A 24,561-nucleotide genomic window follows, 5' to 3' on the forward strand; every position below is an offset into this window, starting at 1 on the left:
GCACCCACAGCATGGGTGGCTCCCTGGAACCCACCAGGGGTACATAAATGTATCCCATTGCATTGCCCATCACAGCTGAGGTAATGTCGTGCTTAATGCAGGTGGGCTTCGGCCCACACTGCATGTCCCAGTCAGACTTGTGAAAATCTGGGAAATTCAAGAAAGTGATGGGAACGACACAGCAACGGATAGGGCAGGCGAGGGGCTACATGTTGGGCTGCATCTCAAGTTCCCAGGTCCCACTATTAAGCCACAATAGCGGCAAGAGTGCCCCCCCTCCCAACAATTTTTACTTCTGATAAACGCTCATTAGCAAGGCATACCTTAGCTAAGCACCACACTACCTCCAACAAAGCACAATCACTGCCTGTATGACACTCCGCTGCCACTTCTCCTGGGTTACATGCTGCCCAACTCCCCCGCACGACCCAGTGTCCACAGCGCACACCAAAGTGTCCCTGCGCAGCCTTCAGCTGCCCTCATGCCACACGCTGGCCTCATAGCCACACCACCCTCATGTCTATTTATAAGTGCGTCTGCCATGAGGAGGAACCGGAGGCACACACTGCAGAGGGTTGGCAGGGCCAGGCAGCGCCCCTCTTTAAAAGGGGCAGGGCGATAGCCCACAATGCTGTACAGAAGTAATGAGAACTCCAATCCTGTGCCACCTCCGTCAGGAGCTGCAAACGTGGGCATAGCAATGGGGAATCCATGTGCCACACAGTATTCATTCTGTCAAGGTGTCGCATAGCTCAATCCGCACTGCAAGGGGAAAGCCGTCAGCGCTCTGCCCCCTACCCAAGTCAGTCAGTGCCTTTGTGCCAGACAGGTCAAACACCGCAGTGGGAACTAAGTTTGCACCAACAGCATAGGTGGGTCCTAGGAAACCCAAGAGATGAACCAAAAATTGATCTGAGCGGCCAAACATGGCAGACTTGTACCGCGCCCACGGCATAGGCCTCGGCCCACAGATTCAGCAATCCTAGGCTGGAAGTGGACTTTCACTGCACCCAGGACATAGGCCTCTGCACAAACCCTCAGTAATCGCGTGCCTACAGCGGACTCCAATGCTAGCGTAGCTGTGCACGTCTCATTAGCGCTGTATTGCTCCTGTAGTTTGTCCCAATGCAGTGCCCCGGATAGTAGAGCTAATGTCAGATTAAATACAGCTGGGCTTTGGCCCACACTGCATGCCCCAGTCCGACCGGGGTTCTTTATAAGTAGACACAGACAGGTACAACTCCGTGTGGACCGACAGCATGGGTGGGTCCCAGGAAGCCACCGGCGTTACATTAATAAATCCCATTGCATTGCCCAGCACAGCTGAGGTAACGTCAGATTAACCCCTTAGTGACCAAGCCTGTTTGCGCCTTAATGACCAGGCCAAATTTTGCAAATCTGACACGTGTCACTTTAGCATGGAAAAAGACCAGAAAGGTTTTGCATATCCAAGCGATTCTGAAATTGTTTTTTCGCCACATATTGTACTTCATTTAGGTGGAAAAAAAAGACCAATAGAATTTGTGTTTATTTATTAAAAGCGCCAAAATTGGGAAAATTTTGAAAAAATCGTCATTTTTTCACATTTCCAACTGCAATACCTCAAATATGTGCAAACATAATATAGAAATTTTTGCTAAGATTTATATTTCCATCCGTTTACTTTATTTTGGGTGCACATTGGAAAAACTTTCGTTTTTTTTTAACCATTTAGGAGACGTACAAATGTAACATTACTTTTCAGCATTTTGGGGAGGACTTTGTTTTCCTACACCAATCCAAGATTGGAAAGGCTCATAGGAGTCAAAATGATAGATACCGCCACAAGTGACCCCATTTTAAAAACTACACCCTTTAACGTATTCACTGTGGGGTGTCATGAGTATTTTAACCCCACAGTTTTTTTTTCAGGAGTCAATGCAATTTAGAAGAGAAAAACAAAAATTTCATATTTTTGCAAATATGTCATTTTAAAGACAGGACTTTTTTCTATAGTACACATGAAAATTAGGATTTGCACCCCAGAATGGATACCCCTGTTTGTCCCATGCTCAAAAATATACCCATTGTGGCCCTAATCTTACGTTTGGATGCACAATGGGGCCCAAAATGAAAGGAGCAACCGGTGGCTTTCGGAACAGAAATTTTGCTTGAAGGAGATTTAGGCCCCATTGCCCACTTGTAGAGCCATTGAGTGACCAAAACTATGGAGAACGCCCACAAGTGACCCCATTTTGAAAAGTAGACCCCTTAACGAATTTATCTAGGGGTACAATGACTTTTTTGACTTCACAGTTTTTGAATAAATCTAAGCCAAGCCGAAGGAAAAAAATTACGATTTTCATTTTTTTGGTAATTCTGTCATTTTAAAAGCAGTTTTTTTGTACAGCACATATATGAATGAAGACTTGCACCCCAAAATGGATACCCCTGTTTCTCCCGTGCTCAGAAACATATCCATTGTGGCCCTAATCATATGTCTGGATGCACAATGGGGCCCAAAATGAAAGGAGCAACCGGTGGCTTTCGGAACAGAAATTTTGCTTGAAGGAGATTTAGTCCCCATTGCCCACTTGTAGAGCCCTTGAGTGACCAAAACGATGGAGAACGCCCACAAGTGACCCAATTTTAAAAAGTAGACCCCTTAACGAATTTATCTAGGGGTACGATGACTTTTTTGACTTCACAGTTTTTGAATGAATCTAAGCCAGGCCGAAGGAAAAAAATTACGATTTTCATTTTTTTTGGTAATTCTGTCATTTTAAAAGCAGTTTTTTTGTACAGCACATATATGAATGACGACTTGCACCCCAAAATGGATACCCCTGTTTCTCCCGTGCTCAGAAACATACCCATTGTGGCCCTAATCATATGTCTGGATGCACAATGGGGCCCAAAATGAAAGGAGCAACCGGTGGCTTTCGGAACAGAAATTTTGCTTGAAGGAGATTTAGTCCCCATTGCCCACTTGTAGAGCCATTGAGTGACCAAAACGATGGAGAACCCCCACAAGTGACCCTATTTTGAAAAGTAGACCCCCTACCGAATTTATCTAGGGGTATGATGACTTTTTTGACTTCACAGTTTTTGAATGAATCTAAGCCAAGCAGAAGGAAAAATTATGATTTTCATTTTTTTGGCAATTGTGTCAATTTAAAAACTGTTTTTTTTTGGAAAGTGTACATAGAAATGAAGACATTCACCCCAAAATGGATACCCCTGTTTGTCCCGTGTTCAGAAACATACCCATTGTGGCCTTAATCTACTTAAAGGAAACATATCAGTGCCTATAATGGAAAGAGCACCCGTTGGATTTCAGGGTACAACAGAATAAATTCCAGTCCCCATTGCCCACTTGTAGAGCCATTGAGCATCCAAAACGATAGAGAACCCCCACAAATGACCCCATTTTAAAAACTAGACCCCTTAACAAATTCATCTAGGGGTGTACTGCATATTTTGACCCCAAAGTATTTGAATGAATCTAAGCAAAGCAAAAGGAAAAAATTACGATTTTCATTTGTTTGGCAATTTTGTCAATTTAAAAACTGTTTTTTTTGTACAGTGTACATAGGAATGAAGACTTTCACCCCAAAATGGATACCCCTGTTTGTCCCGTGTTCAGAAACATACCCATTGTGGCCCTAATCTACTTACAGGACACATGGCTAGGCCTATAATGGAGAGAATGCCCGCTGGATTTCAGGGCAGAACTGAATAAATTCCAGGCCCCATTGCCCACTTATACGGAAAAAAATTTGACTTCCTAAAAATAATCCCCCCCCCCCCCACCCCACCCGCCATCTCCATTTTTTGGCAGTCCCTAAATATTAAATAAAGGTAATAATATAAACTGCTTTTATGTCCGAAGACAGGGGTAATTACGGAGGCTGGTTGGGTTGGGCACATGGGGCAAGAAAACCGGGTATCCCCCCCTCCTCTCATGTATTTTGGGGGGTATTTCGTAACCTCAGCGGCGGGGATGGGGTGTAGAAAGTGGCGCTGTGAGGCTTTGTAATCATGCTGCGGTGCAGCGGTCTCACAGAGAAGGCGCTCAACAAGGTGCTCCTGGAACTGCAGGAAGGCGAGCGTTCCAGGGGCTTCTTGTAAATTACGGATTACTGGTAGCGGTCTGAATAACGCCGGACTCACGTAGCCATAGGCGGAATCCGCTTGCGGAGGCCTGCAGCGGATTCCAGCTGTGAGCCCGGCTGTGACCCTGCGTACGGTTGCGTAATGTACTGCGCATAACTGCCTACTCACACAGGCGGGTTTTTGTTTGCATTTCTCGCGCCGTCGCTTAGAGATGACCCGGGTACCCGCAGCCCGTACACAATGTGTTTGCATATGGGGTGCGAGTATATCCACGGTCATAGAGCACAAAGGGCTCTAGGTCGCAGATATCCGCGGTAAAATATAGCATGCCGCGTTCTGTTTCTGCGAGTGGATAGCCAGCAGCAGGGAGATTTTATATTTCTTGGGCAATATTTCACTTTTGCGCATGTGTCCGCCATCATGCTGACGGGCGCATGCGCCGAAGCGGGGGTAAGGTCCGCGGATCAACATCCCATCAGGGAACAAATCCGGGACCTTGGGTACGTAATTTCATCCCCCCTTACGGATACGATCCATAAGGGGAGATGAAACTTTAACTTTTTAAACTTTTTTTTACTTTTAACTTTTTTTTTTTTTTTTTAACTTTTTAACTTTATATGATCACCGTTTTCCGATGGATAAAGGTGATCATATGACTGGAAACCACATACAGCGGTCCCCAGTCATATCTCCCTGCACTCAGCTATCTGTGACAGCCGGGTGCAGGGAGATTTTGAATTTGCCGGGCTCGCCGGCTTCTGCGCATGCGCGCCACATCGGCACATCGCAGAAGCCAGCGGGGGGTCCCGACACCGGCCGGAGGACATCGGCGGACCTGAGGTGAGTATTTTCACCTCCCCTCATGGATCCGATCCATGAGGGGAGGTGAAACTTTAATTTTTTTACACTTTTTTTCACTTTTCCGCGATCGTCGTTATGCATTGGATAAAGACGATCGCGGTACCAGGGAGCGCTCACCGCGGTCCCCGCTGACATCTCCTGCCTCCCTGCTACCTACACGAGCCGGGAGCCAGGAGATTTTAAGTCTCCCGCGCCGCCGGGCCTTCTGCGCATGCGGCTGACGTAATGCCGCCTGGCGCGCATGCGCAGAAGGACGGCTACGGCGCCCGGAGCATCGGGACAGCGGGGAGTTGTGCGGCGGACCTCGGTGAGTAATTTCAGCTGCTCCGATGGATCCGATCCATCAGAGCAGCTGAATCTTTAACTTTTATTGCACTTTTATTTACTTTTTTGCTATCGGCGCTATCCGTTGCATAGCGCCGATAACAATGCCGGGGGGGGGGGGGGCTCCGAACAGCCCGGGATGACAGCTAGATGCTGTCAGCTACCTGCGGACACCGACAGCCTGGAGCTGTCACGTCCACAGCCCGAGGGGCATTATTCTCTGCAAGACACATGTTTTTACGTCCTCAGAGAATAAAGCCCACTTCGGGAGGACGTAAAAACACTATGGGCTGGTCGTTAAGGGGTTAAATGCAGGTGGGCTTCGGCCCACAGTGCATGCCCCAGTCTGACCGGGGTTTTTAATACATAGACACAGGCAGGTACAAATCCCTAATGTGAAGTCCGTGTGGACCCAAAGCATGGGTGGCTCCCTGGAACCCACCGGTGGTACATAAATGTATCCCATTGCAGTGCCCTGCTCAGCAGAGCTAACGTCAGATACAATACAGGTGGGCTTCGGCCCACAGTGCATGCCCCAGTCAGACTGGTAATATGTACCTTAACGGTAACCGCGTTGGTGGGAATGTGGTGGCGACTGCGGACCTAGTAGCGCGGTTTTATTTAGTTGGTTTTTGGAATGTGGCCAGGATTAAGTGGGCCGTGGTGGGGGGATGGTGGGGAGGGGAGGGGGCTTTCTTGTTGTGTCGTTAAAGGTGAAATTCTTGGACTGCCACCAGACGGACCAATGCAAAGGTATTTGCCAAGAATGTTTTCATTGTTGGAGGAGGGGGATGTTTTTGATGCACTACGTGTCCTCTCCACGTGTCCGTGGTTATATGCACCTTAACAGTAACCGCGTTGGTGGGAAATGGCCTCGCCGCCATCATGGCTTTGGGAAGCCTCTGTTTCCACACCCCAGTGACATAGCATTAGCAGCGGTATAGGCAGAGCCCAGAATTAGTAACATTTCAGCGGTAGCATTAGGGACAGGCCCCAGTAACATATCACTAGCAGCATTATAGGGGGAGCACAGTATTAGTTCCATTTCAGTAGTAGTAGCAGTCCAGACAGGCCCCAGTAACAATTCCAAAGCGACAGTATAGGAGGAGCACAGTCTTAGTTCCATTTCAGTAGTAGTAGCAGTCAAGACAGGCCCCAGTAACAATTCCGAAGCAGCAGTACAGGGGGAGCACAGTATTAGTTCCATTTCACTAGTAGTAGCAGCCAAGACAGGCCACAGTAACATTCCCGTTGCAGCAGTTTAGGGAGATAACAGTCTCTTTCACATTTCAGTAGTTGCAGTATAGACAAGGCCCCAGTTACATTTACATGTAGCAAAAGTGTGGGCCAACCCCACACACCTTGCTGTAGCATGAGTGCAGGCGAAGCCCATAAAAATTACTAGGATTAAACTGTAGGCGAGGGCCCAAAAAAATTGGTGTACCAACAGTACAAATGTACCTCAGAAAAATTGCCCATGCCCAACCAAGAGGGCAGGTGAAACCCATTAATCGCTTTGGTTACTGTGGCTTAATTTATAACTAGGCCTGGAGGCAGCCCAGTTAAAATAAAAATTGGTTCAGGTGCAAGTTTCAACGCTTTAATGAGAATTGAAACGTATAAACATTGTTTACAAAAGTAATATGACTGAGCCTTGTGGGCCTAAGAAAAATTGCCTGTTCGGCGTGATTACGTGAGGTTTCAGGTGGAGGAGCAGGAGGAGGAGGATGAATATAATACACAGATTAATGAAGCTAAAAGGTCCCCGTTTTTTTATGGTGATAGAGAACGATGCTTCCATCCGCAGGTGCAGTCTACGTATTGCTTAGGTATCGCTGCTGTCCGCTAGTGGAGAAGAGAAGTCTGGGGAAACCCAGGCTTTGTTCATCTTAATGAGTGTAAGCTTGTCGGCACTGTCAGTTGACGGGCGGGTACGCTTATCCGTGATGATTCCCCCAGCCGCACTAAACACCCTCTCTGACAAGATGCTAGCCGCAGGACAAGCAAGCACCTCCAGGGCATACAGCGCGAGTTCAGGCCACGTGTCCAGCTTCGACACCCAGTAGTTGTAGGGAGCAGAGGCGTCACGGAGGGTCCGCCAGGGTCCTGTGGTATAGCAACACTCTCGAACCCCTTTCCTCTTCGGGTATGAGAGTGGAAAGGTTCTCCTTATACCGTGGGTCGAGCAGTGTGTACACCCAGTAATCCGTAGTGGCCAGAATGCGTGTAACGCGAGGGTCACGAGAAAGGCATCCTAACATGAAGTCAGCCATGTGTGCCAGGGTACCTGTACGCAACACATGGCTGTCCTCACTAGGAAGATCACTTTCAGGATCCTCCTCCTCCTCCTCCTCCTCAGGTCATACACGCTGAAAGGATGACAGGCAAGCAGCATGGGTACCCACAGTATTGGGCCAAGCTGTCTTTTCCCCCTCCTTCTCATGCTCCTCCCCCTCCTCCTCCTCCTCCTCCTCAACGCGCTGAGATATAGACATGAGGGTGCTCTGACTATCCAGTGACACACTGTCTCCCCCCCTCCTCCGTTTCCGATTTCAAAGCATCTGCCTTTATGATTTGCAGGGAACTTCTCAAGAGGCATAGCAGAGGAATGGTGACGCTAATGATTGCAGCATCGCCGCTCACCATCTGGGTAGACTCCTCAAAGTTTCCAAGGACCTGGCAGATATCTGCCATCCATGCCCACTCCTCAGTAAAGAATTGCGGAAGTTGACTACCACTCCGCTTCCCATGTTGCATCTGGTATTCCACTATTGCTCTACGCTGCTACTACAGCCTGGCCAACATGTGGAGCGTAGAGTTCCACCGTGTGGGCACGTCGCACAGCAGTCAGTGCACCGGCAGATTAAACCAATGTTGCAGGGTCCTCAGGGTGACAGGGTCCTCAGGGTGGCAGCATCCGTGGTGGACTTACGGAAATGTGCACAGACACGGCGCACCTTGCTGAGCAGGTCAGACAAGTGGGAGTAGCTTTTCAGAAACTGCTAAACCACCAGATTAAAGACGTGGACCAGGCATGGCACGTGAGTGAGGCTGCCGAGCTGCAGAGCCACCACCAGGTTACGGACATTGTCACACACGACCATGACTGGTTGGAGGCTCAGCGGCGAAAGCCAGAGATTGGTTTGTTCTGTCAGACTCTGCAGCAGCTCGAGGGCCGTGTGCCTCTTGTCACCTAAGCTGAGTAGTTTCAGCATGGCTTGCAGACGCTTGTCCACCTCCTACCGACTGCTGTCGAAGTGCTCCCACTTCTTAATTGAGATGTAGGCGTGGCGGAGCAGAAGGAGAGGGAGGGTTTGGAAGAGGTAGCATAAAACGCCGCAGATACTAGCACCGAGGTAGGACTCGCTATTCTGGGTATGGGTAGGACGTGAGTGGTCCCATGCTGTGACTCGGTCCCAGCCTCCACCAAGTTCACCCAATGTGCCGTCAGGGAGATATAGTGGCCCTGCCCGCCAGTACTTGTCCACGTGTCCTTGGTTAAGTGGACCTTCCCAGTAACCGCGTTGGTGAGGGCACGATTTATGTTGATAGAGACGTGCTGGTGTAGGGCTGGGACGGCACACCAGGAAAAATAGTGACGACTGGGGACCGTGTAGAGTGGGACCGCCGCTGCAATCATGTTTTTGAAAGCCTCTGTTTTCACAAGCCTGTACGGCAACATCTCCAGGCTGATTAATTTGGCAACGTGCACATTTAAAGCTTATGCATGCGGGTGGGTGGCGGCATATTTGTGCTTTTGCTCTAACACTTGTGTTAGCGACAGCTGAACGCTGCGCTGAGACATTGCTGGATGCAGTGGAGGATGGGGGAGGTGAGGGTGTGGGTGCAGGCCAGGAGGCGCTCGTGCCTGTGTCCTGTGAGGGGGATTGGATCTGTGTGGCAGGTTGGGGCACAGGGAAAGAGGCAGTGATGTGACCCGGAGGCGGTGAACGGCCTTCGCCCCACTTTGTGGGGTGCTTGGCCATCATATGCCTGCGCATCCTGGTGGTGGTGAGGCTGGTAGTGATGACTCCCCGGCTGATCTTGGTGTGACACAGGTTGCACACCACTGTTCGTCGGTCTTCCACACTCTCACTAAAAACATCCACACCTTTGAACACCTAGCCCTCTGCACGGAGGCCTGCCGCGAGGGTGTGCTTTGGGAACCAGTTTGGGGATTCTTTGCTCTGGCCCTGCCTCTACCCCTGGCCACTCCACTGCCTCTTCCAACCTGTCCTGCTGCTGCACTTGCCTCCCACTCTGAAGCCCTGTCCTCAGTTGGCTTAGCAAACCAGGTGAGGTCAGTCAGAGGTCGTCCAGCTGCTCTTCCTCCGAATCCTCTGTGCGCTCCTCCCTCGGACTTCCTGCCCTTACTACTACCTCTCTGACAGACAACTGTGTCTCATCATCATCATCCTCCACACCCACAAAAAGCTCTTGAAACAGTTGCTGGAAGTCCCCAGACTCATCACCCGGACTCCGGGAACTTTCCAAAGGTTGGGCATTGGTCGCGACAAACTCCTTAGTTGAGAGAGGAACCGTTTTTTCCCACTCATGGCAGGGACCCGAGAACAGTTCCTGGGAGTCTGCCTGCTCAGAATGTCATTTTCATGGAGTGAGGAGGCTCGGAGGAATGAGGATTCAGAGTTGCAGTCCCTAGGCCGGGAATAGTGGACTGCATAGAAGACTGGGTGGTTGATACATTGCTGGTTTTATGCCATCTACTGCTCTGTTTGCAATAAAAGTCTACCACGCGGACCCGTAAATTGTGATATGAAGCTGGGGAGCCCAGAAACTTGCCTCTCTCCTAATCCCGCAGCAGCCGGCTGTGATTCACCATGCCCAGGAACTCAGCCTGTGCCCACACCCTCACTTGTACGCCCGCGTCCTCGACTCTTACCCCTATTTCTCATCATGGCGGATTAAGAATAGAACAGGGCCCAAATAAATTACCCCACTGTACAGCACTGTTAACTGTGGCTTAATTCACTGCACACAGAGATAGTGGAGGCTCTATGCTGTGAGTTGAAAAAAGAAACCCGCTGTCTTGTGCTGATACCTAGGAGTAATTTACCACTCACAGAGGCTTGTAGATAAGAGAGGCTGTATGGAGTGGGAGAAGACTCTAAAGCCAGTGGATAGTGCTGGTAACTGCGGCTATCTCAACCCCACCAAGGAAAGGGTTTTGCGAGACGCTCTGCACAGTGGCAGAGCTGAAATACTTTGCAGTGGCCCAGGAAATATTACAGTACTGTTTACCGGTGAGACCTCTGTCTAATGCACTGCAGACACAGAACGGTATAACTGAAGTAATTTGCAGTAGGTTAGGAAATGTTTGAGTGCAGTTTCACGGTGAGAGCTGGTTGTACGGCACTGCAGGCTGAGAAGGTTATTACTGAAAGGCTGAAAACAGGCCTAGATGCGTAATACAAAAATTGATGCACTACTGTTTACCTGCTGACCTGAAGGGACAGGAAGAGGCAGAGCATAAAAGAAACCACCCCTCCACCAACACCAGTGTTTTTCCTGTCCCTTCAGGACAGCAGCGTCAGAGTTCCAGCATGTGCTGTCACATGCCACCAGATTCAGGACTCACCAGGCAATGGGCAGCATTGTTTCTGGCAGCCCCAGTTACCCCAGTGAAAAGTACCTCATCTGGGTCCTAACCAGGGACTACGTGGGTCTGGGTCTAAGTACGGGCTTTCCAGCACCACCTCGGCTATCATTCAGGCAGCAGCTACTGCATTTGCTCCCCGGCGCTAGCGTCTGACGTCAGACGCTCCGCAAGGGGGTGGGGTGCCAGATGGAGTGCACGAGGGGCATGGCTTGGTGCCAAATTGAAAAATGGAGAACGCAGGAGAACGCTGCAGGTGGCTACTACAAGCGGGGATCAGATCCTAAGGATAGGAATCCGGGCTCACAGTGCAGGATGTCAGCCAGGGAGGACCCAGACAATCTCCAAACTGTAAGTGGTCCTGTGAACCAACCTACTAACACTACTCTCCCTTTATTAATGGAGTTTTCCCTTGTCATTTCCGGACAGGGATACTCAAAAACCTAGGGGGGCTAGGAGGAGGAAGAAAAAGTGCCCAGTATGCTTGGGGAAACTGCATGACACCTATACTAAAACGCTTTGCGTTGCGTGCTTAGCAAAAATTAAGCAGGAAGAAAAATCTTCCCTTATATCTGATATCCGGACAGTCATCCGTAAAGAAGTACAATCCTCCCTCTCTGAGCTCCAGCCAGGGCCCTCAGTGGGCCACAAGAAGATCGGCTATGGTGGTGTTAGAGTCTGACTCTGACATGGCTGAAGAATTCGCTTTGGGGGTATCAAGCGAAGGGGCGCAGAAGGAGAAGAAAAATCTATTCTTAATGGCTCAATTATTAAAAGCAGTCCGTAATACCATGCAAGTTGAGGAGAAACTACAAGAACCTTGCACAGCACAAGATAACATGTTTGCAGGAGCTTTTACCTCAATGTTGATCCATGTTTCCTGTGAACGCCACACTTAAACAACTAATTCTAAATGAGTGGAAGTGTGTTGCTCAAAGTCCTTTGATTTCTAAGATCGGCTCTTATTTTGGGAGGAAGACATTGCTACCTTTGACAAAACACTGAAAATAGATACAGCCATTTCCATGGTGACAAAAAAATCAGGGTTACCTTTTGATGATATGTTCCAACTGAAATATCTGATGGACGACAAGGTGGATATGACCCTGCGAAAGGCCTGCTCCACATCAAGTTTGATCACAAAAACCAACACCGCAGCCAATTCAGTTGCACACTCTATGGCGGTCTGGCTGGATCAGCTTACCTCATTAATTGATCAAAAAGCCTTGATAGGAAATTGCTAGTGGCATTCCTTTACTTCAGATGGCCACGGGATTCCTGATGGATGCTTCCATGGAGTCAGTCCGCTTTGGGGCCCGTATGACAGCCTTATCCAACACGGCCAAAAGGGCAGTTTGAGTAAAAGAGTGGTCAGGGGACGTTACCTCTAAAAAAGCTGTGTACTTTACCCTTTCGGGGCCTACGCATTTTTGGACCAGACCTGGATCGCCTTCTAGTAAAGGCAGCGGACAAAAGCCAAGGTCTTCCAACTAACAGGCTTCCTAAAAGACCCTTCACTCCATGTCCCTTGGTTCGGGTTTATGTAGGGAAAGGAAAGACTGGGAGATGGTCTTATCCGAAGGGAGAAAGGTGTAAGGTCCTTACCGTTGTCCCTGATTCTGCATCTGTGTCTGGTAGGCAGAAGATTAGCCTATTTCCATACCATTTGGCAGAATATAACAACCAATTAATGGGTTCTACACCTGATAGTGGAGGGTTACAAGATTAAGCTAGAGTCTCGTCCCCCCGGATAGGTTCATGTTAACCTCTTTGCAGTCTCTGATTCTAGAACAAGCTCTCCTTAAGGGAGTCCAGAATCTGTTGGACCTTGGTGCTGTCACTCCTGTCCCCATATGGGAATAGGGGAAGGGGTTTTACTCACCATTATTTCTGGTTCCTAAACTGGACGGGTCTTACTGCACCATAATTAACCTCAAAGACCTAAATAATTTCATAGAGTGCAGGAAATTTAAAATGGAGGCAATCAGAACTCTTAGCCCCCCTAATTAGTCTGGATAGCGTGATGGCCACTATCGATCTTAAGGGTGCGTATCATCAAACCGCCATTTATGCTAACTCTCAAACGTTCCTAAGATTTGCACTGGAAACTGAAGGGGTAATCTGCCACTATCTGTTTATTTGCCTTTCCTCCACTCCACAGGTTTTTTTCCAAGGTTGTTATTGAAATGACAGCCTATTTACGTAACCTGGGAATGACTTCTTTTTAATAGCGGATTCTCCAGCAATTGTTTGCACTTAAGCACCACACTTCAGTTACTGTGGGACCTGGGCCAGATCATTAATGATGTGAAATCCAACATCCAGCCAGAAACTCAGAAAAAGTAATTGGGAGTTATTTTGGATTCTTGTCTCCAATGTTCGTCCCTACCTCCCCTAATCTGGAGTGTCAATCAGAGAATCTATGTGGATCCTGGGGTTAATGGCTTCATGCGTTAATGTGGTTCCCTGGGCCCAGTTCTGCAGCCATGATCTTCAGGCGCTTATCCTACGGGAATAGGATAAGTCACTTCACTTGATAAAACAATCCTTATTTCCTCCAAGGCTAGGTCCTCCCTTCGCTGTTGGTTGTCCTCAGACAACCTCTCTCGGACATCTAAAAGGCGCTGAGAATACAGCTGTAGACTTTTTCAGCAGGAAGAAAGTGGATCCAGGAGAGTGGGAGCTTCATCCCGAGGTGTTCGGTTTACTCGTGACAAAATGAGGGGCACCCTAGATAGACCTGTTTGCGTCAAGCACCATCTCTTTTTTTCCAGAGACAGAAAAACAAGCTTTAGGCGTGGACGCCCTCTCTCACCCATGGGTTTGGGACCTAGCATACGCATTCCCCTCTTTGCCTCTGATCCCATTCCTCCTAAGGCAGTTACAGAAGTTGAGTTTGCCTGTAATTCTGGTAGCTCTTTACTGGCCCAAAAGAACCTGATTCTCTCTCCTAAGATCCCTCTCAGTGAGAAATCCCATCCGCCTCCCTCCAAGACCAAATCTACTTTAGCAGGGCCCTCTTCTTTACCCAGAGGTTCACAAATTCAGGATGCGGCCTGGATATTGAACGGATAACATTTTTAGGGAAGGGTCTATCCAGCAATGTGGTTTCCACTATTTGTGAGAGCCTTAAGCCTTCAACCAAAAAGATTTATTCAAGAATCTGGAAGAAATTCTCAGAGTGGATGGGTCAGAGTATAAAGCATGTAGAACAACCAGATATCCACAGAATCCAAGATTTTCTCCAGGAGAGCCTGGATAAAGGGTTGAGCCAAAATACTCTCAAGGTCCAGGTGGTGGCCTCGGGGGCATTCTTTGACCTCACTCTTGCTGAACACAGATGGGTTAAAAATTTCTTAGAGGGGTGAGTAGACTCCATCCATTTACTAGGCTTACCGCTCCTCCCTGGGATTTGACTATAGTCCTCCAGTCTTTTGGTGAACCCCTATTTGAACATCTTAGGAGCCTATCAATCGCCATGCTGACGTACCATTCTTGTGGGAGTTACGTCAGTTAGGCGGGTGGGTGAAATTCAGGCCCTATGATAGAGGGCCACATGTAAATCTCATTTACTTTGGACCTATCCTTCCAACGCAAGGTCATGTCAGATTTCCATAGTGGTCAGACAATTGCTATTCCATCCTTCTGTCTGGATTTTAAAAATTAGAAGGATCAAAAGCTCCATAATTTAGATGTAAAAATAGCAATACTAGCGTAGCTAGAGGCGACAAAAGGTTTCAGTAAGACTGACAAACTTTTTGTTCAATTTCAGGGGCAGGCCAAAGGAAGGGCTGCTTCTAGAGACTTGGTCACCCGTTGGCTTAGGCGAGTCATCCAGAAGGCTTACAAGGCCAAGGGCATCCCTCAACCTGAAGGACTGAAAGCCCATTCTAGCCGCACGGTGGCATGCTGCTGAACAGAAAGAGCACACACCTCCATTGAGCAAATTTATGGTGCGGACACATGGGCCTCTAGTCAAACCTTTATTAAACATTACAGACTGGATTTTAAATCTTGTCAGGATGCAACCTTTGGGAGGAAGGCACTGCAAGTGATAGTCCCTCCCTAAAAAGCCCATGTCATTATTTGGTATTCCTCCAGCATATGCTGTCATGATGTCATAAGGAAAACAGAAATTTTTCTTACCAATAATTCCCTTTCTTGAAGGCATCATGACAGCACACCGGCTCCCCCCCCCCCCTCCCCACCATACCGACATGTTTAATTCTCACATGAGGTAATGTATATGTATATAATTTCATTGTTTGAGGTGTGTGAAGTTAATACAAACACACCTTCTGGTTAGGTATACTGTAACTGTAGTTATTTGGAACACACTGGTGTTGGTGGAGGGGAGGTTTGTTCTAGGCTCTGCCTCTTCCTGTCCCTTCCGGTCAGCAGGGGAGCAACCTCCAGCGTATGATATCATGATGCCTTCAAGAAAGGGAATTATCGATAAGAAAAGATGAATAATTAGATTTGCAGAATATATTCTTGATCTGTTAAAATTTATGTATATTTTTTTAGGGCACATACATCATTCCGCTTCTGGAGTCAGTTTTACAAGAAACAGAGTTTGAGAAATCTGAATCCTTCCACCCTGAGCATTTCCTTGATTCAGATGGACAGTTTGTCAAGAGATCTGCTTTTATGCCCTTTTCAGCAGGTAACCTAGTTTTTATACTATGACATTAGGAGTAGGAGTAGCCTACATCTATTGGACCTTACATGGTCAGATAAAAATTTGTCATCAAGAAGAATCACTGGAATGTGAATCTCAGTAGGTGTGATGACTCTTTTAAAGGATTGTCCATTAACAGCTTAGGTAACCCAAATCAAATTATCTCTAATAAGGACAAATGATGTGTCATTTGGATACATTGGCTACAGTAGACTTTTTATTAAACAAATATTATATTTACATCATTTATATATAAATAACAGTATAGAATACACAGTGTATGAATAATGAGATTGGGTCTTTGAAAGTGTACAGTAATTATAACTTGCAGCATCAAAACTCGTATCCTGGGTTCTTTATTTTATAAGATATCTATTTTTTGTAATCTACTCTAGGAAGAAGAGTTTGTCTTGGGGAAACACTTGCAAGGATGGAGTTGTTCCTGTTCTTCACCAGCCTCATGCAAAAATTTTCCTTCCATTCTTCTACAGAGATGTCCGACTTCTTTGTGAAACCTTTGACTGGTTTTACAATTTCCCCCATGGGACAGAAAATCTGCTGTGTGCCTCGGATTTAAGGGTCAAAAACGCTCCCTCGAGATATTTGGCTGTCAAATTGCAAACCTGATCCTGAAATAAAAATAACATAATATTTTCCATATGCGAAACTCAAGTTTAAATGGTGCCGTTTTAATGCTATATTCTTATACCAATGTATGCAGTGTGAGTGAACATGATTCAATAGATGTAAAAATCACCCCATTACTGTAATATAAGGTGACAAATAAAGTGTCCCGCCCCAGCTGTCCAGTATCAATCAGCTGCCATTCAGGACCCTAGTAAAGTTGAGTTGTCATCCCTTACCCCTACTAGGTAGATATCAAACGGGTAGATAGATACCAGATACATATACATTAGATTGATAGATATATCAATAGATAAAAGAGTTAAATGCTTCTCAGCCTCCAGAAAAGCTGGGTGCTGAAATGCCTTTGAAGTAGACTTCAGCAAAGGCTGTTACACTCCCTCAAGGGGGTCTCTGATGTCCTAGAGCCCTGTTAAAGCCAGAACCAGAAAATGTTTATAGTAGGAGATAAGGAGAGGAAATGTGCTTAATCCCTCCCCCCCCCACACACACACTAGTGCAGATGGTCGTAACCAGACCTGATAACATTTGTAGGCAAAGTTAACAAAAGGATGTTGCTTCAAGACAAAGAAAAAAAATGTAATTTTAGAAATCATGATAGATCTGTACGTCGCAGCCCGCTGACAAGGATATTTGCACAATGCTCAGGAATCGAGAATTGCATATCTCGGACCAGATATGTCTGAGACGTCATCCTCATATTTTCATGGTGGGTCACACCCACACGGAGTTATGAAGAAAATATATATTCCAGGGATTATGTGTTCCAAGATAAGCTAGCCCCTACGGGGGCTGGAAGGAACTAAATGGAGTTACCCCAGTGAGATTAAAAAATGTACACGGACGTGTGCTCGGGGTCATCCACTTGGACGTCACTATGTCGTGATGACTACCCCATAGTAACCCGCGAGCCTTCACTCATAAGAATGGTAACACTCTTACTTTAATCCCTGTTATTATAATGTCTGTAATATCATATGTAAGTCTCTTGCCGATTATCTTGTAACATCTTTTTTGTATTTTTTTTGTAAATAAGCACTGCTCTTTTCTTTGAGAATTAAACTTTAAATTAATTAGTGAGCCTCGTCTGTGCCTCGAAACCATATTTTCCGAAGATTATATAAATAATTAATAAATCGGGTTCCAATTTACTGTTCCGAAATTGGTGGTGGCAGCATTTTGTATGCATATTGTAGAGCTCTGGAGTGCATGAGAATGGATCAGGTGGGTGATTTGAGCTTTTGCTTCGCATGCGTGCAGAAGCTTTGGAAAGCTGGGTAGAAATCAGCCTGTATTTTTACAACTGCCAGCTTGCAATACTGCAGAGTGTTTGAGGACAGAGGTGAGAGCGATAGGTATCGTCCCTTCTCCTCTTTCCTCTTGTCCAGTAAAGGACAAATTGTTTTACAGTGCAGGGCCAGGCAGATTGCTGTAGAGTTGTGGCTGTGGCTCTTGGTCGCTTGTCCAGAGTCTCGGAAAGTTGGGTATCAGCCACTCCATAATCTAAAGCCTTCCCCCTTTGCCTTGCCCTGCTACGTGACAACCACCACTATGCATCCATCATGATAAAGAAAAATGTGTAAGGGGGTGAAAAAGTTTGCTTTGCGTACTGTTTACTTCAAGGTGTGTATGTAATGTTTCATAATCTACCTGCCTCCCTGGGAGCTCATACAAATGTATTTCCAAATGTGTCAGTATCGTAATCATAATGGAGGGAGGTATAGTATTGGTTTGCTGCTTTCTGGCTGTTTCTAATAGGAATGTCTTGTCAGTATGTTTGCAGAGGAAAACCTACTCTGTTCCTTTTAAGAAGAGTAAGGACTGAGGAGCAGCTCTCTGAGCAGGAACAGTACAGGTAGTCAGAGGAGTTAGTCAGTGCAGTGCAGCTGTGCTGCAGTGGATGGAGCAGGGGATACTTCCATGAGTTAAGTGGCTCGTTGCAGTTGCAGCCCCCAGAAAATGGTCTGTTAGTGCAGAGTAGCCTGGTAATCGGCAAGGTGTTTTTCAGTTAATCATTTATATTAAAAAGTTCTGCAGCATACAAGATGGAGTCCCGGGAATACTGTAATTTTCCACACTGCCTACAAACCCGCTTTCGATCCAGGCCCTCTAATTAACTTGTTATTGGAATAGTTCCACAAGTCCCTGCTGGCACCTGTTCCTATGTATATAAATCAGGAACCCAAGGTAACCATACAGGATTTTGGTCTTTTTCTCCCCGAGGACCTCCCAGTACTACAGTCAGTCCACCTTTCCCTGGAGAACAGGGGAGAGTCACGTTTGGAAGCCTGAAGACCCATGTTTCCATGTTTCCTTCTCCCTGACTACTTTAACCCATGCTGAAGGGCTCTGAGTAAGTTAACGCCTGGTCAACTGGATGCAGGACTGTTAATAATCCATTTGTAAGGAACTTAGATTGTTTACTTAGTTAATAAACCATCTACACAGAATTTTGATTGCTAATTTTTCTGCTAACCAATTTACATGGACCAAGAGACTTTGCTGTTCCAGACTACCGGGTCAAAAGTTATTTGTTCTCTGTTCAATGCTTCAGATGTTAATACACCCAGTATCTGTTCAGCATTGATGAATTCTGTGCAGTATGTCAGCTTTCCCCAGACCCTCCAGGCCATGGCCACTGACTGAGAAATAGGTGGAGAGAGAAGTGGAGCAAACCCGCCGTGAAGACTGAGACTAAGGCTGCATTCCCACGAACGTATATCGGCTCGGTTTTCATGCCGAGCCGATATATGTCGTCCTCATGTGCAGGAGGGGGGGAAGAATGAAGAGCCAGGAGTAGGAACTGAGCTCCTGCCCCCTCTCTGCCTCCTCTCCGCCCCTCTGCACTATTTGCAATGGGGAGAGGCGGGGCTAATTCTCTGAACTTAGCCCCGCCCCCACCCTACCTCCTTTCATAGCAAACAGTGCAGAGGGGTGGAGAGGAGGTAGAGAGGGGGCGGGAGCTCAGTCCCTGCTCCTGGCTTTTCCATCCTACCCCCCTCCGCAGATGAGGACGACGTATATCGGCTCGGCGTGAAAAAGGAGCCGATATACGTTCGTGGGAATGCAACCTAAAGGCCGGGGAAGATACCCTTGTCTTAAAGTGCTTAGATTAGATTAGATGAATATCCAACTTTTCATTTTATTTAGAACATTAAAATTAAAATCCAGCTAATAAGTGTGCTTCAGGGTAAACCCCTTCATCAGTAGGGCTGGGATGACTTCACTCTCAGGGGTGTGAGTTCATAATTCAAAAAACTGGGGAACAGAGTCATGAGCTGGAGCATAGGGGATGTCCAAGAGAGAAATGGACATCCACTGTTGGATATTCATCAAATTGTTCTGGTACCTTTGTTGAAACCTCCGGAGAGTTGCGCCTACACATCAGATTTTTTTTTAGCATATGGCCACTGACTGGGCCATTTTAGGACCCAGTCCTCACTTGAACCAGCATGCACAGAATTGGGTAATGAGACCCTTATGTCCCCACTGCGCACACATGAAGAGAAAAGAGCAATGACTTTGTTCATGGAGCATTGACTGGCGATCCCTGCTAAGTGATCAGGCCAGCTCTAAGCCTGCTAGGATGACACTGACCCAAAAGACAGCAGGCTGTAGTCCCTATCACAGATATGATATATATTGATAAACCATTTGTCACAGGTGTGGTGTCATGACGCAGATTCAGAATATGATGCAGCAGAAGGAGTTTTAAAAATCTGCAATATTTAAAAACAAAGGAATGGAAATGAGTAATGTTATAATAACAAGCAAACAGTAATCTTTAACTTTAGATTTACCTGATGCTAACCAAATTCTTGGACCAATAAGAGTATGTTCACATGGCAAATTTTTTGCCATGGAAATTTCCTAAAAAAAAAAAATCTGTGTTCTCTGAACTTTGAGCTTGTGTCAGAATGCTTTGAACCAAATAACTGGACCTTGTATTCCCTATAAAGAGTGATTGTGTATACAATAAATCCACATTGGAAATGTGTAACCACTTAACTGCTATGTACAAACGTAACAGGCTTATTTTAACCCTCTGCTCATTTACTTGCATAAGATGTTGTGTGAAACGTACAATAGTTTTGGCACCCGCTTTATCTGTACAGCGGATCAAAATTTTTTCCTTCAGTTTCATTGGGCTGAACTATTAACAGCAGCATTTGTACACCAGTCTTAAAAAGGGTATTCTGAGTTAGTTGTTTGATATAGTTTGAGGTGCCCTATGCCCAAAACGTCACAAAATTAATATACTCACTGTTCCGCTGGCCTGTCGTTCTGGTAGTCTGATACTGCGGCATCTGACAATTGACCTCACCAGGCCAAAAGGCCTGGTGACGTCCTGCAAATGTACAAGCCCCCGGTAGGTTTATAGGACATCTTCAGTGACATCCCTGTCAGGGGTTCTATTGGCTGCAGCAGTCGCAAGGGGAACAACCTGTATAGGAAATATACCCCCGCTAGTTAAAAGAATTTCCTGCTGCTACATCTGCCACAACTGTAGCAGATGCAGCAAAGGGAATTCTTCAATTCTCCACCGCAGCTGTCACATATAACAGCTGCGGTAGAGAATCCTGCTGCTGGCATCCTGTCTATGGATTTTCAGGGAAGGGCTTCATAAGCCATTCCCTGAAAAGCTATTTGAAATAGTGCAAAAAAAAAACCAATACTCACCTCCCCTCAGCTGCCGGGGCTCAGCGTTGACTTCTGCCGCTGTCACCGGCTCTGTAGCTCTCAGCTATCAGCAGCCTGGGATTTAAAATCCCCGCCTGCTGATAGCTCTAATTGTGATTAGCTGAAGTGCTTCAGCCAATCACAATCAGAGCTACCAGCAGACCGGGACTTTAATCCCCGGCTGCTGATACCTGAGAGCTACAGAGCCGGTGACAGCGGCAGAAGTCATCGCTGAGCCCTGGCAGGTGAGTATTTTTATTTTTTTTACTATTTTAAAAGGCTTTTCAGGGAAGGGCTTATGTACGCACCTAAGTACACACCAAAACACGCTTGTGTGAACCCACCCTTAGTACTAACGTAAACTACAGTATATCCTGCAAAAAATGAGCCCTCGCACAACTATGTCGATGGAAAAATAAAAAAGTTATTGCGCGAAGGAGATGGCAGCAGAAAATAATTGAAAAAAATTAAATGCCTTTGAAAAAAAAGAGTAGCACAGAAAAAAAAAAAAACAAGTTTGGTATCGTAGCAATCGTACTGACTAGAGATAAGCGAACCTACTCGGCCATGCCCCTTTTTCGCCCGAGCGCCACGATTTTCGAGTACTTCCGTACTCGGGCGAAAAGATTCGGGGGGTGCCATGGGTGAGTGGGGGGTTGCAGCGGGGAGTGGGGGGGATAGGGAGAGAAAGAGGGCTCCCCCCTGTTCCCCGCTCCACCACCCCTCCCCCGCCCCTCGGCGCCCCGCGAATCCTTTCACCCGAGTACGTAAGTACTCGAAAATCTCAGTGCTCGATCGAGTAATTACTCGAAAAGAGTATACTCGCTCATCTCTAGTACTGACCCATAGAATAAAGATATCATGCTGTTTTTGTAGCAGTTTGTGCAGCGTAGAAACAAGACGCACAGAAAGATGGTGGAATGGCGTTTTTTTTTCATTTTACTCCACTTAGAATTTTTTAAAAGTTTTTCAGTACATTAAATGGTACATTAAATAGCACCATTGAAAGGTATAACTCATCCTGCGAAAAACAAGCCCTCATACAGCGACATCAATGGATAAACAAAGGAGTTACAAGTCTTTTAAAGGAGGCAGGAAAGAACGAAAATGGAAAAGGGGTTAAACCTCTGTAGCTGCACCCCCCTTGTCTCCTTCTCAGTCTTTTACTTCTTGTCTCACAATAGATGGGGAGGTTTCTAAACATTTTCAGTAAGCCTGCATGCACAAATCTAAACAGTATTTTTTGGAATGGAGTCATATATATGAGTGAGTGTGACGCAAGGTTTCCCATTGAAAACAATGGGAAACACTCGCCGATCCTCCGACGGCTGAAAGCTTGCCTGAAATCATGGGGGCCATGAAAACCCCTTTTGCCTTAAAAATGCACGTTAGCGAGCTCAATATTGGACTGAGTTTCTCTGTTCCTCAACTTTTAGATTTCTGCACCAGTATCCGTTCCAGTCACACCTATGGATTTGGGGTTTTCTTTAACTTCTTATTTCGTGATAGTTTTTACTCTTTTATACATTCTAAGTATCTTAAAGCCTTGGAATTAAATTCATATCACAAAATTGTCCTCCTGTACCCAAATGGTAGCTGTTGATTGGGAATTTACATCTTATGGACTTAGAGAAGCCTCAAGAATCTTAGAGGTAAGTATGATGAACCTATTAAATACACGATGGAGATTCTGAGCTCATCCTACTATAAATATGATGGGGTCCCCCAAATCCCTATAGGCTGCTATGTGTAGACAGGAAGTCAGTTTCTTTATATATTCCTATGAGAGTCATATTGAGCGTCTTGTAAGAAAACCTAAATAGATTGAATTTCAATCCACACAAAAGATGCTGTAACATACAGAGAGTAAGGGCTCTTTCACATAAGCGGAAATATGCAACGTATTATGCACATATTATTTACATGGCTAATGTACAGTGAGTAGAAACCATTAATTTCTATGGGTTCATTCACAGCTGCATAATTTTCACATGACTTTCAGTCGCATGAAAAAAACGGTACCATGTCCTATCTTGGTGCGCATTACACCCCGAAATAGGCATTGAAAGGGGTTGTCCCGCAGAAGCAAGTGGGGTTATGCACTTCTGTATGGCCATAATTATGCACTTTGTAATATACATTGTGCATTAAATATTGGCCATACAGACGTTATACACTTACCCCGTCCTGGTGCTGGCGTCCCCGTCTCCATGGCGACGAGCAAACTGCTTCTCTGGTCGCCGAAACAGTCGCGCTTGCGCAGAGAGGAATCCCCTTCTGGAAGGTCCTTGCTCACGAGCTGTGTCCTGGCTCCTCCCCCTTCTCAGCATCATCACGTAGCTCCGCCGCCATCACATGGTGCCGATCAGCCAATGAGGTGGCTGGAATCGGCAATGGAGCTCAGACAGCAGAAGAACATCCACAGTGCACCATGGGAGAAGACCCGTGGTGCATCGTGGGAGAAGACCAGCGGCAGCCATCTTGGAAAGAAGATTTATTAAAGTTGCTGAACGGGGATTCAGGTAAGGGAATTTTTTTTTTTTTAATAACACCTGGCAGCGGTATTCTTTTACAGGTACTGGGGGACTGGGCAAAAAAAATTCACTTTAGGCGCGGGACAACCCCTTTAAGAGTGATGGTTACATAGGGCAGTGGAGGACTAGAGAAGAGCTGAGGAAATCGGCTGACATTCACAAATGTGTATGTAGAGCTGAAGGTTCATAGGGAGCCAATTGACATATGAGGCCAGATTCCCATATATTCAGGAATCTGTATTTTTTCCCACCGGCATTGTAGGGTAGGGATAGTGATGATAGAGTTGGAAGGGACCATTTCCTGGAACAGAAAACCATTAGGATTTGCTTGATAAAGCAGCTGCAGAAGCTCCAAAACATGTCGCAAACTATATACTTTGAATTTCATCCTCCCTTTTTTGTTACTTCTGTACCTCAACTTTGGAATTTTAAAACCTTTTATAAATTGAAGATAAGGACTTTTCTTTCTGCTGAGTATTGTTATACTGGGAGGTTTCCTGATGAGAGACCTCTGGTATTGAGTAAGTGCTCTTCCTCCTATATTTCTCTGCACCTTACCGTGTGAGCACCTGATCACTTTTTCCACAGTTTCACTGTTTCCTACTGGATTGCCTATTTTTGTGCTGTCCGGTGTTACCTTGATCTGGTTTGTGCTTTCCCTCCTTGTGGTGGATTTGGGTAATATTACATCTCAGTACGTATCAACATATATGTATACTTTTTTATGTGCATAGTCAAAGCGTTGTATCTAAAATATCTATTTTCCTTGTGCAAATGGGAATAGGGCTGATCCCTCTGCACTGTGACAACCCTTCAGATATTTGTAGACAGCTATTAAGTCTCCTCTCAGTCTTCTTTTTGCAAGCTAAACATTCCCAGATCCTTTAACCGTTCCTCATAGGACATGATTTGCAGACCGCTCGCCATCTAGGTAACTCTTCTCTGAACTTGCTCCAGTTTGTCGATATCTTTTTTGAAGTGGGGTGCCCAAAACTGGACACAGTATTCCAAATGAGAGGTGATAATTACCGCATGTGATGTAGACTATATGCTTCTATTGATACGTGACAGATTTGTGTTTGGCTTTTTTGTTGCTGCATCACACTGTTGACTTATGTTCAGCCTGT

General features: G+C 46.3%; 1 protein-coding gene across 1 annotated transcript in view; it reads left to right on the forward strand.

Annotated features, from left to right (window-relative positions):
* LOC136620552 (cytochrome P450 2K6-like) overlaps positions 1-17,350 on the forward strand; it is a 58,458-nt gene extending 41,108 nt beyond the window's left edge. Inside the window, exons 8-9 of the mRNA XM_066595404.1 lie at positions 15,422-15,560; positions 15,971-17,350. Of these exons, the coding sequence (XP_066451501.1) occupies positions 15,422-15,560; positions 15,971-16,152 (321 nt within the window). The 3' untranslated portion in view covers positions 16,153-17,350. The remainder of the gene's footprint in view (positions 1-15,421; positions 15,561-15,970) is intronic.
* The last annotated feature ends 7,211 nt before the right edge of the window (positions 17,351-24,561 follow it).

The sequence above is a fragment of the Eleutherodactylus coqui genome, chromosome 1 (genome assembly GCF_035609145.1).
Source record: "Eleutherodactylus coqui strain aEleCoq1 chromosome 1, aEleCoq1.hap1, whole genome shotgun sequence".
Lineage (NCBI taxonomy): Eukaryota > Metazoa > Chordata > Amphibia > Anura > Eleutherodactylidae > Eleutherodactylus > Eleutherodactylus coqui.